This window comes from Notolabrus celidotus, chromosome 11 (genome assembly GCF_009762535.1).
Source record: "Notolabrus celidotus isolate fNotCel1 chromosome 11, fNotCel1.pri, whole genome shotgun sequence".
Lineage (NCBI taxonomy): Eukaryota > Metazoa > Chordata > Actinopteri > Labriformes > Labridae > Notolabrus > Notolabrus celidotus.
Window position 1 is genome coordinate 35,588,259 of NC_048282.1, and position 16,375 is coordinate 35,604,633.

A 16,375-nucleotide genomic window follows, 5' to 3' on the forward strand; every position below is an offset into this window, starting at 1 on the left:
CACTATGTTATTAATATATAATGTAAAGTTTTTTTTAAAGTCAATAAACTTTAAAATACAGCATACTTCAGATCATTATGACACCATATTATCAATCATTTCTATTAAACCCATGAGAAACCTTCAGGGTTCAAAGATGGATGGAGGGAGTTGTTTGAATGGCAGCTTCAGACATGCAGTGGTTTCATGGAAGGCAGATATCTGTAAAAGTGCACATGTTGACTAAGTCTAAGTGCGTTTCGGTTCCTCAGGGCACACAAGAGGGAAAGTCTCTTTTTCTTTTTGTAAGATATGGTAAAGCGAGGAATAGAGAGAGAGGGAGAGAGAGAGAGAGAGAGAGAGAGAGAGAGAGGGGGGGGGGGGGGGGGGGTGTAGAGAGAGAGGGAGTTCTGTATCCTCCGGGGACAGAAAATGGGAGTTGACATTCTCACCTGGGAGCGACCAATCTGCTCTCTCTCCCTCCCTGCAGGTCGAGTATAGATGGGCCGACCCACTCTTGGTTAACCCAGTGAACTGTGGGACACACGCAGGGCGCACGAGCCACAGAGAGGGAGAGAGAAAGAGAGAGAGACACTGACTTACCCTGGGAGAGAGAGAGAGAGAGAGAGAGAGAGTTGCACGGGAGAGATCTGCAGCAGCATGCTCGGACAGAGTGAACAACTCCTGCGAGAGGACCAGACCGACTCCTGATCTGCGCTCAAGTTCATCGCTCCTTTTTTCACTTTTCAACAACTCTTCCTCCTTCACTTCGACTCCTCTGACATCCACACACCGTCTTCTACCTTTCCCTACCGTGGAGGAGTGCAGGAAGCGTGGATGGTTATGTAAGTTTACACCCGGGGGACGAGGAGGGCGGTTTATGCAGGAATTATAACAGCGAGAAATAAATCACACACTGTGCGCACATGGTGTGAAATCACACTCAGTGCTCTCCACAGAGCCTGAGTCAGTATCTGAGGCATGTTTGTTACTTTGATTCCTTTTGCGCATGGATTAGAAGTTTGCACCTCGGTAGACCTGTTGCCCATGTGCACGAGAGACCTGCAGGCTGCATGGAGATGTCTTTGAAGCTGATAAGGGAGCAGAAAACTCAACAATCCCTCATGCATCTAAAAAATCTATGACTTTAAGTTTTAAAGGATATAAAGGGAAACAGTGTGGCTCAATAATACCGATATACCGATATAACACAATAATGAATGGACGGTATTTAAAGAATCGCCGGTGCGTCTTTTTTCCATGTGTTAGTGCTGGAATGTGAAGTTTCAGTGTTCTAACTCTAGTTTCTGAAGTCTACACCTTCATATGTGAGACTGATATCATGGAGGATGTTGCCTTTGTTTATTGGTGGTTATTTATAGGTGGTTTTATGGTGCGTAAAAGGTGTTTCTTTGCAGAACAGTGATTTTAAAAACCTGCCCTGGGGGGTTTAACTTATGAGGGGTGTTGGATCTGCTCTCACTGCATCCCCTCTCATGGATCTCTGCTCTCTCTGTCCCTCCTGTGTTGGTTTCCTGTCCTCTGTCTTTCTGCGCGCCTCTCTCCAGTGTTGGAACATGTTTGGTGCCGGTGCAGGTTTTTCACCTCTGAACCTCCATCTTGGATTATTGCGCAATTTACCACCTGGTGATTCATTAGTGAAGCATGCATTGTTTGGAGAACAGGAACCAAAAAACAGCACAGAAGTGTAGTCTTGTTTTATTCCTGAAGCTGGTGCAGAAGGAGAGCACGCGGTGGAAGGAGAGGGGAGGAGTCCTGTGGATGTGAGTGATTACAGTCCTGGAGGTGAGTCAGGGGATATTGACATAATTCAGCTGGTTGAATCATTTTCCCGCCAGCAGGGGCAGACAGACCTCCCACATTCTGCAGAGGACCTGAGTGAGTGAAGCTCTTCAGCTCTTACTTTAGAGAAAGTGTTGTAATGTTTACCTGAGCTGTACTTTTATATTCAACTGAAGTTTGAATACATCATTATTCAAACGTTTGCAATTACTCTTAGGTCAGTCAAATACCAAGACATATTGAACATAGTCTTTTCAAAGTCAGATGCAACACTCTCAAATATCTTGTTTTGCAGAAATCCTGCAACTTTACTGTCACAGTGGAGGAAAGAAATTAAAAGGACCTAAAACACATTGTTAATAAGTCACTTAGGCTCTGATAAATTTACTAATTTTGAAGTGTTTATATACCAATAATAATATATTATTAGTGTAAATTAACTCTTATAAAGTAAACCAATGTGGGCTCTACTTTAAAATAACTTCCTGAGTTATGATGCTAGAATAAACAACAATAGAGCAGTTTTTAAACTTAAAATACCATCCAAAAGTTTCAATTTATGACTCCTACTTACTTTGAAGTAGTAAAAATAAATATATGAATAATAGATAATACAATATTAAAAATAAGTAAATACATACAAATAATAATAATATTAAATCTAATAATAATAATGGAAAAATTAAATTATTAAATGAAAATAATTGTGTAAATAGTAATTATGATAATATGAAATTAACATACATTTAAACTTTAAATAAATAAAGTAAATAAAATAAAATAATAATAATGTATATAAAAAATCAGACACTATTTTTGCCCTTTAAAACATTTTTTTTATTCTTGTACTTTATTTTTCAAACATTTTTTAAGGATACAGGATACAAAAAAGCTCTGTTGCACAATAATGATATAAGTCTTGGAAAAAAAAGAAATAAAATAAATGTAAAATAATAACAAAAACACACAATAGTAAAAACAGTAGTACAAATATTGATAACAATAACAATAAATACTAATTAATTAAAAGGAAGTAGCTACAGTTGTAGTCATTCAGATTACAGAGCAACAAAACAGCAACATTTTTTAAAGCTGTCCTTGAGTCGATATCAACAATATAAAGCATTCTTATGAGTGTCTAGATCAGGGATGCTAATGAATGCAATGAAAGGTACTTTATAATCTTGACTTTCAGATTAAATATTCCAATAAATCCTGCACAGCTACACCTGTGTGGTCTGAAACCGTGACTCAGAGCGAGGTGACAGCTTCAAAGGGCTTGTAGTGATTCGCACACTCATAAATAATGAGCTGGAAACTTTTGAGATGCGGTTTGCATGCTGACGTCAGTCTGAGGAGCTGCACCTGCATGAGTCCTCATAGACTCAAAGTAATGTTTGATAAAGGTGAACATAAACTGAGCTGCCTGGGAGTGTTTTCTGAAATATGTCAGGGCGGCAGGAAGCAGGTAGACTCTGCAGCAGCTTCACTACGGTGTGCCAAAAGGGACAAAATAGCATGCAATAACAAACATAAACAAAGCATCAGATTAAGATCTCCTTCACAACATGTCTGCACACGTCTGTATATATATATATAGAAACAGTCTGTAGATACCTCTGAGTATTTCTGAACCAGGTCTAAAGCAGAACATGTGGATGGTTTTGTAATGGATTGAGGATCTTTGTTCTCTTTATGACTCGGTTAATGTTGCTTTGAAGTGTGTTTTTGTTCTGCTGCTTTAGATTAATCCTGAGGGGATCACACCTGTCACCATCTCATAATGCTCTCAGTGAATATTCCTTTTTTTACCCCTGGAGCAGTGTATTATGGGATAAATGAGTCACACTGTGGTTTTGATATATGATGATGATGATGATGATGATGGCGATAATTAGATGATGACAGTCATTGATCAAGTGCCAGACACATTCGTCAACACTTCTGTCAGATTGTGCCGACACTCTGGGGTCACAGTCTGACATGGAAGCTCAGTTACTGGTACTAATGAAGATATATTCAAGTGATGTGTGTTAGAGAAACAACACATTTCAACTCAGGACTTTAAAGAGAGGCTTAATTTATCCACTCGGGTTATTAAAGGGAGAAAATAATGTTTCTAGATGGAGAGAGCATGCAGCTGTAGGAGTTTCTATGAATCCAAAACACAATTTTCACCAGAGAAAGGAGCATTAGTGTCAGTATTTATGGGGAAGAGAGATAGTTTCTGTTATTTCTTATATCAGTTTATTCAATTAAATGCTTGTGACGCCCTTAGAGTCAGTTAGGAGTTGCAGAGCTGCAGAGCAGGCAAGATCATGATACAGAAATGTGACATTTGCCCAGTTCCAAGCATGCAAGTGCACAAATGTAAGTTTCCTCATTGAACTTTCAAGCAGCCTTTTGTTTACGTTTCTGTGCACTGAAATGTCGGTACCTGCTGCTTCTGTGGGTTCATAAGATACACACCTGTTGGTTTTTGGTCTTCTGCTCTACAAAGATAGTTCATGAGCCTCATGCATTAAAATAAACTTTATTAATGTTTTGTAGAAAGACATTAAGTTAAGAAAGTGAGACAGAAAAGTGATGTGCATGATTAAAGTCCAAAGTAACCTAGCCTTGAGATTCAGCTGCCCGTATCATTGCCCGAACCCCCTCCATCCACCACATCACTCCTGTCCTCCAACAGCTCCACTGGCTCCCTGTTCAGTTCAGTATTCAGTTCAAAGTCCTCCTGCTAACATTCAAGACCATCCACAACCTCGCCCCCCCATATCTGTCCGACCTCCTCCATGTTCCCACTCCCTCCCGCTCCCTCAGATCCTCTTCCTCCATACACCTGTCTGTCCCCTCCGCCCGTCTCACCACTATGGGGAGCCGAGCATTCAGCCGCTCTGCTCCCCGTCTCTGGAACTCATGACCACCTCAACTCAGAAACACAGATTCTTTCCCCCCATTTCAAATCACAACTCAAAACATGTCTGTTCAAAACCGCTTACTCCGTCTGACTCCAACTGCTCTGTCATTTTGTTATTGTTTCTATTTTTTTTTCTTACCCCTTGTTAGTTTATATTGTTTTCATTTCTGACTCTGATTTTGTTTCCTTTAATGTGAATTCGTGTATATATATATTTCTATCTGTGCGGTGTCCTTGAGTGCAGAGAAAGGCGCCTTTAAATAAAATTTATTATTATTATTATTATTATTATTAACTTTAGGCGGTGCAATGTAAATAAAAACATTTAATAAGGGAGATAATCTTTGCAGAATAACCTTTAATGCATCTGTATTCAGGATGTTTGCTCAGACTAATATCCCCTTTGAAAGGTACAGGATGATTCCTTGAGTTGGAGTTTGATCGCTAGAATTTGCACGTTATTGATGCTGCAGGGTTAAAAAAGCAATTTCATTTTCAATCAAGTCGAAGAAAGAGGATGAATCAGTTTATTTACATTTTTATTCTGAAACCCAAACTCTTCAATAACAACCTGCTGCAGCAGCCTTTACAGTTTGTGGTCTGATAGTCTGTTGTGTGAATTTCAGCCCACATGATTTACTGACTGTTCTGCTGTTTGAGCTTTATTCCCCTTAATATAGCTAACGTCTTAATTTAGCTCCTCAGTTGTTGTTGTAGCGATCAAATGTCTTAAGGTAATTATTGAAAATGTTAAAGGTAGTTCAAAAGGTAATCGCTTTAATCTCACAGTTGATTAAATAATGACTGGAGCTGAGTTGAACCCTGAGGGCTGCGGGTGGATTCACATTAAAGCTCCAGTGAGGAGTTTTTTAGTCAGAGTGAAATGAATACTGATGTCTCTGCATGACTGAAATATGCAAACTATTCAACATCAGGAATGACTGGATAGACGTTCGTTTAGAGTTACATTACGGGCATTGACACCTTTATTTTAGGGAGGAGAGGACAGAGGGTGGAGCAGGAAACTGGGAGAGAGAGAATCGTAATAACATGAGGGGAAGGGGCCACAGACTGGAATCGAGCCCAGGCTGATTTTCACAACATGCATTTATTTAAGGACGACTTCAGTTTGTCACAAAAACAAAGACTCCCTGCATCACTCCTGTCCTTCTGGAACCAGGTCTACATTAAGTTGTCTTCTTCTTACTCAGATTGTCCTCTTCTATCTGACATGGCAGACGTTTGAGAGCTTACTGTAGTTTAATGTTTCTCTGCAGGGAAGACAGATGAAGTCAGCATCATGTAACACTTGTGAAAGGTCCCCGACATAGTGCATCATGGGTAATATATTTGAGTATACCGGTCCACTTAAAACTCCTTTCACCAGGTGGCCAGGCTGCAGCTTCAGCTCCACAGCTTTGTAAGTTTCTGTAGCAGCTAGAAGTTAGTTGGAGTTTCCAAAATAGCGACCTCCATCTTTGGGGCATTGTTTGGGAAACCAATGGGTGACATCGCTCACAGTCTGTGGTGTCAATGTGTTCAAATCGGCTCTTCTGTTGTCTCTATTTTTGTTTTTTAGACCACTTTTGAACCAAAAGGAATCACCCACTTAGGGTTAGGTCAGGGGTTAGGGTTATAGTTAAGGGTTGAATTGGGTTAGGTTTTGGGTTGGGGTAGGGTTAGGTTTTGGGTTAGAGGTTAGGTTTAGGGTTAGGTTTAGTTATAACCCTTGCAAAGTGTATATCTGCAGGTTTATGGTCATGAGGAATAAAGTAGAGTCTCAAATGTCCTTGTTTTCAACTCTCTCTTCAGTTCAAACCTTGTCCTTGTTTCAGTTTTTATAACCTCAGCATTGTAGCACTCATGCTGATTGTTAAGCTACATTTTATTCAACAAATGAATCTCCTTGTCTCCTGATGAATTAGCAATAACACACAAGTCTTTAATTGGTTAAGCTGAGGTGCACTAGATGTTTATGAATCGTGATGAGAAGAGCCGTCACTTTTCAGAAACATAACTTCATATTTTCACTCTGTCTCATCTCTGGCGTGTCGAGGGTTAAACTTTCAGTCTTTCAAATTGAAAATTGCAGCTCATGACAGTCTCCCTGAGGGCGTCGGGTCCATGCTGCTGTGTGGATCATTTACTGTATAAGCCTGCATGCATTCAAAGTTCAGTGTGCACAATAGGCAACAAAGAAGACAATGTATAAAGTGTAGGACTGGATCTGAGCTGGAAGGGGCCATAAAGTACATGACAGACAAGGAATGCGGCCCCAGAGAGAGACCCCCGAGGAGCTGAAAACCCCTCCTTATCACACACACACACACACACACACACAAACTTATACCCTCACGCTCACACACTCATGGTCGTACCCTTTAGGGAGCGAACAATCCCCTCTTGCAATGCCGTTCCTAATCTCCAACCACCAGACACAACTTTGATGTAAACCCCCTCCCCTTGTCCTCCGTGTCCCCTCTCCGTGGGCCCCTCACTCTCTGCCCTCCATCCTTCCTCAGTTCTCCTAATTCATTTTCACTTCCACCTTTTCTCCCTCTGTTAAAAGCAGAAAGGATGCAGTAATGATCGGCTTCATGCAGAGATGTAGACCTCGTTTCTCGCTTTGTGAAGTATCTCAGAGAAAAGGTGAATGCTGGGTAGAAGGAGAAGACGCCGAGCAGGTACCTGTTTGATGTTGTGTAGGTGAAAGGTCGGGGGTGTGGGGGAGTACGCTTCCCGTTTGAAGGATGAACTCCCTCACCCCTCCGTCTCAGCTAAAGGGGGGGTCCCCTCGCTGATGAATATGCAGCGATGTCAGGAGACGGTTTGTCAGTCAGAGGGAGAGAAACTCTGCAAACTTTGAGTCGCACCAAACGACAAAACTCCAAACAGCCTGTTTCCGCTCTACAAGTGTGGCACCAACGAAGAAGAGGGAACATAAATCAGTCTCTCTGTCAGGGTTAGAGATGAAAACCCAACCCATCCTTTAAGGTCAGGTGCTGTGCTGAGGCATGTCATGGTACAAGTCATGGTTGGAGGATCTATTAGAGAAGTGAAACTGATTTATCTGCTGACACTGAATATATCTTCCTCACGTGTGTCCATTTACAGCCACAAATGTGTGCAGGTGAGTCATGTTCGGATCCACACATGCTCAGGAGTGTCTTCCATGCGGCCTGCTGTGTTGCACATTAGTTCTGCATCTAAGTCTGGACCGCCTGTCTCACTGTGATAAAGCTTTGTGCAGTGACGTCCAACTCTTCAAGATTTACGTTGCAGCCAGTTTAGTCCAGCCAAGACTTTCTTGTAGTTATATTTTTAGGCTTTTTCGCCTTTATTTGATAGGACAGCTGAAGACAGACAGGAAATGTGGGGAACAGAGAGCGGGGGAGGACAGGCAGCAAATGGTTACGGCCGGGAATCGAACCGACGACCTCTGCTACAAAGACTATAGCCTCTGTGTTACCCCTTTTCAACCGAGGCACTTTCAGGGCCGGTTCGGAGCCGGCGCTCAATGGAGAACTGGTCTTTCCACTGTGAGTGAGCCAGCTCCTGGCCAGGTAAACCAGTTCCAGAGTGGCTCCAACTCTTTGCTGGTCTAGAACTGCAAACTGCTTATTTCAGGGGCGGGTTCAACCAGCTCAGAACGAGCGCGAGCACCAGCGTGGAAGACAAGTTGCTGTAGGAGTGATAACGGTGCTGGTGTGCAGAAATGATCTGTACTAGAAGACTGTCAGTCCCTCTTGCATGCAGATATCTGTTTATAGACATGAATTGATGCTAAAGAGTAGTTGGATGACTGCAAATGGAAGCAGGGGTTGCATAAAGACGGGTTGCATTCTGCTGTTTTCTAGGCTGACTGATTTGAGTGATCTTCATCAGGAGAAGGGTGCTCTAAGTTCAGAAATGATGCAATGAAGTCCTTCAGGTCCAAAACAAAGGAGACAGCAGAAACGACCTGCAAATAAAGAAATACAATAATGAAAAAGCATGCCAGACGATGAAGAAACAAGTTCACAGACAATGTAACTGCAACAGAAAGACACACTGCAACTCAGTGAAACTGATCTTTAGAGACAGTCGTGCCTGGTTGCAGGTATTAAAAGTTACCATGCAGGAATAGTCGGCTTAATTTGATCCTCCTTTGATGCATCTCTGTGAAATGATTCTGATTCTTAACCAGTTACAACCTCCTCAAACACAGAGCCTTCAAACCGAACATGAAGGTCGGCTCTAAGGTGTCTTTACTCGGATATTATCTGCACATTTAAACCTGAACACACACACACACACACACATTCAAATATGCATTCATGTGCAGCAGCATGGAGACTCTGAAGAATGTACAATCACACAATGCAGGAAGAGAAGGCAGATTATTAATACACACACACACACACACACACACACACACATGCAGCCTGACAGGTTTACCTGCCGCTCTGTGTGGACATGTCGGGTCTGTATGAAGAAGCAGACCTCTCCAGTTTATCTGAAGTAAGCAGATGTTTATGTAAGAGTTTGTTCACCTGTGTTGCGTTCACTGTCTGATGGTTTTGTGGTTTTTGTCTCCTGCAGGTTTGAAAAGGAGTCAGGACAGACACTGGACCAATCAACCCCGACAGCTATGCCTTCTAACAAATACTCTGCTGCTATCATGGAGGAGAGCAACAACATGACCGCTACCGTGAGTGCTGCAGGACACACACATTTACACACACACACACACAGCTGGGTGAATTCACAGTGTGTATCTTTTCTGTGTGTGTGTGGCGGGATATTAATGCCTGTTGCACCTCGACTATGACGTGTATCGCACAGTGACTGAGGCCGAATTGGAGGAAGAAGGTGGCAAACAGCCCTGTGTGTATGTGCACGTCTGAGTGTGTGTGTGTGTGGTGAACGTGGACACACAGGGACACAAATATCACGCTGTTTCAAGATGTGATGTGTAAGAACGATGACGGAGTGATGGAGAGACTTTTCCTCTCATTAACGTGCACACACACACACACACACACACACACACACACACACACACACACACACACACACTCCCTGAATCTCTCTGAGCCAGCTGTGGTTTGAGGCCTGTGTGTGTATTTGTGTGTGCGTTTGGCAGTGCAGATGCCTGGACAAGAACGCCAGCATGTTATTTGAGTCTAATTGAGAATGCATGTTGGCTGTGAGGGTTTATGCATGTGACACACACACACACACACACACACACACACAGCTGCACAAAGAGTACATGTATGATAGATGGATGGATGGATGGATCAGCAAAGGAGAGACGTTTGACTGGAAGGATGCAAGGAGGGTGTTAGTGTAGGACAGTGGACCTCAGGACTCTTCTGCTCTCTGCTCCTACATCTACTCATGCAGTGTGTTCTGTCACACTTTCACAACCTGCAGGCATACGCACACAAGCGCACTCACACACAAACACACACTACAGCCACATAGATACTAGGATGTTGGTAGCATAAGGTGGATTTTGAACAAGAGTTCTTGGGTCTTTTAGCCCCCTGAACTACTTCACCCTGAACTAAAAGGTTCCTGTGCCCCCCTTGTTGTCTGCGTTTCGACCGCAGGATGAAGTCCCGGGTAGATGATGCAGACACGTTTCTGTGAAGGACACCATGCTACATTCCTGAATCTCCGTCTGCCTCCTGGTTGGTCCTGTTAGCCCGTCCATCTTATTATCCAGAGATCTCACGTTGCCCACGATGAGAGAGGAGAGACACGGCTTCTATATCCTCCCCATAAACCTCCATCTTCTTATACCAGCTCTCCTCCCTTGTAGCTCTATGCCTCCTAAATCTCCAGAGCTCTGCAGGAACATCCAGCTGAGCATGAGTGAAAACAAAAGTAATAGTACAGTAATGAGAGTAAAAGTTAAAGTTGGTGATTTCATAGTAAAAAAACAGTCCACAACTCTCACCAACAGAAGACCAAAAGAGGTCACAACTTCAACAAACTGCCAGAGGAAAATCAGACAAAGTTTGATGAAGAAAGAGAAGAAGAATCAGAAAGAACACTCAGAGAAACCTGGTTATTCACGTCCCTGCATACCTGAGAAATACTTCTGATGACTGAATGGTATTTGCACAGGTGTCAGTCATGTTTACTTAATACAACACAAACTGCAGCAGTTTTGAAATCACAGATAAGAGACCACAGTCGCTCATTGCAAGCTTAGCATGATTAAATGCCAACACCACGCTGCAGATTCTGTGTAAATTATGCAACTGAGAGATCTGGAGCATGGCAGAACGGCGGCCTGAACTATGCGAGCTTGCATTTTTGTTGAGACTTGCAGCATCACAGAGAAAGAAGACTCCTCAGAGAGTCTAATTAACACAAACCAAACTTCTTATTTCACAGTTTTTTTGTAAACAGTTGATCAAACATCTCGAACATTTAACCCCCTCGGGTGACGATTAACAGAACGCAGCGTGTAGGAACAGTCCCGTTTAAACCTCAGCCCCAGACCTGCGTCTCTAATCATTTAGGCCTCGCTAAGATGTTTTGACAGCGCCGTCAGAGCGCCGCGGGCCAGGCTGCTGCTCACTCTGGAATGTGTGTGTTAGTGTGACGTAGGTCGCTGAAAGCTGCATAGTGCAAGGGTTTACACACTGCTGCTCCACACACAAACACACAAACACACACACACACACAGGGAGAAAAAGTCATGCAGAGTGCAGGATGCATGAACTGATTAGAACATGTTTAACACACTCGACACCGTGCAGGATGTGATAGAAAAAGTGCATGATAATAAAAGAGAGAGAGAGAGAGGCGGAGGGGGAGAGAAGGATCATTTGTGCTACTTAAATGCTTCATTGGGCATGTTGCTGTCTGCCAGCAGCAGAGAGGAGGGGGAAGAGGAGTGATAGATATGCAGGAAGGCAGGTTAATGGAGTACGATGATGAATTATAATGGAAATAATCTGCACAGCTACCTGCACACATCACAACCGGTTTACTGTAGAGGCCTGAGAGGGAGGAGAAACCGACACAGTCACAGCCCACTCTCATAAAACATACTCCATATCCCCGTCCAGTTAAAGCAGCACTAAAAGACTTTTAAAAGAGAAACATTCAGGAGGTTTTAGACTAAAAATGCATGAAGAAAATTAACATTTTTCTTTTGCATTTTTAGATTTTAAAGCAGCAAAGTGTCCCTGTTTTTTCCTGACCAGGTATCTTTATTTCTAGCAGACTAAACGTTAGGTTCAGGTTCAGGTTCAGGTTTCTTCATATGTACCTGTAGGTAAACTTGTTTTGCAGCCAGTGAGATGTTAGGTCAAGGGATGCACCGATCCTACTCTTTAGGTCCTGATACCGATATCGATACCTGGGCTTTGGTTTCTGCCGATCCGATCCCGGTATTGATTTAACAATCTCTCTTCCTTAATGTGAGGATAGAATCATGTTTTGGTAACTTCAGGCTATTCTGACTTGATAGTGAACTGTACCTGGGTTCTAAGTCCTAAACCAGAGGCTGGAATCCCTTCATTACAAGGATCTGGAACAATCAAATCCAATAACCTGTCTGTTTTTTCACACTTTGAATCCATTAATAGAAGGTTTCTTCCTTCTTTGCAGTCGGCTTGGGCTTCCATTATATTTTTCAGCGCGTGGAAACATCACCGCTGCACATGTTGCAAGTTTCCAGCGGTGTTTCCTGCAAAAGAAGCGTGACATGCAGCTAACCTGCAGAGCCTCTGTAGTTATCCTCCATCATGCTCAGCAGGGCAAACATGCACAGACCGGCCGGCGCTGATGACATAGGAGAAACTGAGATGAATAGATCTGCCATATGGACCAGCACTATATGTCGGCCCCTTGTCACTGATATCCGATCTAGCTTTTTGAGACTGATCTGGCCGATATCTGATACCAGGACCGGATCAGTGCATCCCTACTAAATGAAGTAATAAAAACGTATCTTATGGATGCAGGCACACATTTCTAAGCATGTTGTGTCTAATGGCCAAATTCCACCAGATCCGGTCTCCGATCCATCACAGCTCCAGATCTGACAGGTTTCTATTCTAGTCAATGTGTTAACTTCCACTGGATTTGCTCTGTTGAGTTCCGGCTGCGTCTCTGATCCAGCAGGTCGGAGTCCTCCGGATCAGATACACAAGACTTCTATTTGTGCCGGATGCCGGAGCACGACGCATCGAACTCAAAAGAGCAGATGGAGCGGGACAGGAAGTCAGGTTTCACCAAAACAAAATGAAAACATCAACAATTTTCAGAATAAAAGACTCTGTGTTATCACCAGATCGTATTTCACTTAACTACAACAACAAAGCAAAGTCATGATGAGCGGAGCCAGGCCTGAGTGAGTCAGAGAGGATAGGAGAAGAAGATTGTTTTTATAATCACTTAAAGATGGGATGGACTCTTGATGGGCGTCTCACTCTGCAAACATACCTTTAACCTCTGGGCAGATTCTGTTCAAGTGGCTGAAGATATCTGCTCCTCACTCTCGCTGATTTTAGTCCTTCAACTTGGAAAATAAAGCTCTGTTTCTCTTCTTCTTCTTCTTCTTTGTCTACATTCTTTACTGCGGACAGTTACAAACTTTATCAGAGGGACAGGAGGTGTTCACCTCCTCCTGAAGGATCGTAACATGAGGTTTAAAACATGAAGTAGACACTTAAACTCAGTCAGAGTTGTTGTGTAGACGCAGACTTCATGACGTCTCTTTCTTCACTTGTTTAGCTCTTTGAAAGGATTTCTAATGACCTGTGAAGTAAGCTTTGAAAGGCTTCATTCAGCTTTATATGAAGTGAATTATTTTAATTTGAATCTGTTTTTATTGCAGTTAATTCAGATAATGAGATGAAGTTGATGTTGCCCTCTTTAAGCATGGTGTGGTTAGTCCGTCTCTGTTGTTCCGATGTGGTTAGAGCTGTACCTTCATCATTTTTAACAGCACACTTTAACGATAAATACCTCCTGACAACCAGCGTTTTATTATTTTGTTTTGTCGTCAGTTTGTCAGCCGGATGTTTCATCAGAGCTGGTTCCAACTGGTGCCACACAATGATGATTTATGGCTCTGATACAGGAAGTTAAAGGAGAACCGTGTGTCATTAAGGCTCATAAATCAAACACCAGTCTGCCTCGGCATCTCTGCGCTCGAGTTAGGTGTGAAGAACTAATTAAGGTTCATGCATGAGGTTTCTTTGGAGATTATTTATCCTGCTTTGTCCTGCAGAGGCCACAATCTTTGGCCCTGCGTTCGGTTGTACTGATGTGGTCTGTGCAGCGCTGAAACCTGCAGGGAAAACCCCCGTGGGTCAGCGCGAGGAGTCCTCTGGTTTGCCGGGCCAGCTGCTAGGTGCGGGTTGGTGAACCTGCAGGAACATGAATCAGGAAGTGAGTGATGTGAGCCCAGAGGTCCCTGTGTTTGTGCTCCTCGTGTCATATTTAACATTTTAATGTGCTTGTTAGTGTAATAACAGAGTCCGGTGGCAGCTGAGGATACCTCAGTGCAGCTGTTTCCTGCAGCTGGACTCCTTCATGCAGCGCTGTGTTATCAGAGAGGAGAGGGGAGGCTTGTCCTCTCTGACATCCTTCATCATTTGTTCAGTTTTAATGGAGAGGAGAGGCAGGAGCAGGACCTCAGGCTTGGAAAGAGACAGAGAGCTGTTTTATAGTTTCAGGAATTAAATGATATTTTTAAAAATATGGCCCTAAAATAAATAAATACACTATATCCCTCCCACTTTAACATCCTTCTATAAATCTCCTTCATTCCCAGGGCTTTTGTACAATTTAAACTATTCTGTGCTTCTGTATATACTACTTTCTATTCTATTCTATTCTATTTTTATTTTATCTTATTTTATTAATATTTGTTTCTTATCTTATTTTGTTATTTCTATTTTATTTTATTCTATTTTATTCTATTGTATTGTATTTTGTTTTATTTTATTATTTTTATTGTATTTAATTGTTTTTTAGTTTTTTCTATTCTATTTTATTTTTATTTTATTTTATTTTATTAATATTTGTTTCCTATCTTATTTTGTTAGTTCTATTTTATTTTATTCTATTTTATTCAACTTCATTTTTTTATTTATTCTATTTTATTCTATTGTATTGTATTTTGTTTTATTTTATTATTTTTATTGTATTTAATTGTTTTTTAGTTTATTCTATTTTATTCTATTCAATTTTTATTTTATTTTATTTACATGATATAACAATTTTAAAGAAAGAAGTTTCTGACAAACTGAGGAAACGCTAGCATGTCGTTTTAATGATAATGTAAAATAAGACGTCAAGCTGAAGATAGGATATTAAACTCACCCAAAATATACATATATATATATATTTATATATATATATATATATGTATATATATTTTATTTTTTTTAAATAAACTTAGATTCTACACTACAAGTAAATACAGCAAAATAAAGCAGAAGGTCTTGATGTTGGGTCTTTGTTAATAATAGAATAATAATAGAGTACGGTCTAGACCGGCTCTGTTTGGAAAGAGTCTGAGGAGAACGTTTGTTGGGATTGATTGATGCAAATTATTTCAAGCAGACCTTCGTCCTCCACAAAGTTCATTAACCTGCAAGTAGTTTAAAGTTTAAAGTTTAAAGTTTGTAGCTTGGCGTCTTTGGTGCAAACTATCCAGCATGGTCTGCCTTTGGTCAGGGGGATCAGCTGTGTGCTCGGCCAGCAGGTTGTACTTGAAACTTGACATTCTCCAATGGTAACTCAGTTCGCATCGACAGTAAATGCAAACAACTTTGGTATTGTTGAGAGAACTTGCCGTTCAAAAGACTTCTTTCTTTACCATTTCTGCCCGGCTCGTCTTGTTCCCGCTTATCACCCACAATGTAATTGCTGCATCGCTTCCTGATTTCCCAAACTACAGGAGGAGCAGAGGAAAGTGCATTAATCACATTTCAGGAAAATTTGTTTCAATGAAAGGAGCTTGTGTCACCACGTCATTGAAGCATAACTTGGACAGCTCTTATTCAGACACAAGGCGTTTTAATAAGTATTCAATTACTGGTGATTTAGACCATCCAAGTCCCTTATACTGCACAGCTCACGTCAGAGTAGAGCCTGTCTTTGAGCCAGACTTCTGCTTCTGTTAAACCAAACTAATCATGCCTATTTACAGAGAGACGTATCTTTGTTTGCCGGCACTTCTTGTTGCTTTGGATTTAAGTTTGGCAGCATTTAAAACCCTTCAAATGCTGCGAATGACTGATCTACTGGAGTCATTTTTGCTCCTCTGCAGAGGTTTCCATCCATCACTCCTCTCCCTCTCTGTCCGCTCTGCAGTCACTCCTCACCTCCGCTCACCTCTGACACTCCTCACTCAGAGACCGTTCACTCTGAATCTGTCAGTACTCCATTCCTCAGATATGACAAGAAGACAAACTCTCTTACATGCTGCTTTTAAAAGCTTGTAGTAAACCGAGGTCTCTGGTCTCAGCTTGTCAGAGTCAACTATGAAAACAAATAATCTGCTTCTGTACCGAGACGGCGCCAATGATATGATTAAATATTTCCAGGCTTTGATTGAACTTCTCATCATTCCAGCTTGTGAACACATAGTTTATGCATGACTGTGCAGTGTGCATGAAAACACAGATATAGTGTGCATATTTAGTCACTGAGAGA

The 16,375-nt window shown here is 41.8% G+C and overlaps 1 protein-coding gene across 4 annotated transcripts in view; it reads left to right on the top strand.

Moving 5' to 3' along the window:
• The first annotated feature begins 448 nt into the window (after positions 1-448).
• The window catches only part of dnmt3bb.1 (DNA (cytosine-5-)-methyltransferase 3 beta, duplicate b.1), a 44,320-nt gene continuing 28,393 nt past the window's right edge, over positions 449-16,375 (top strand). Inside the window, exons 1-2 of one of the 4 annotated variants that reach the window (XM_034695903.1) lie at positions 449-824; positions 9,281-9,389. In XM_034695903.1, the coding sequence (XP_034551794.1) occupies positions 817-824; positions 9,281-9,389 (117 nt within the window). In that variant the 5' untranslated portion in view covers positions 449-816. Of the gene's footprint in view, positions 825-1,545; positions 1,786-9,280; positions 9,390-16,375 lie in introns of those variants that run through there. The other 3 variants (XM_034695904.1, XM_034695905.1, XM_034695906.1) reach the window with 3 other exon arrangements.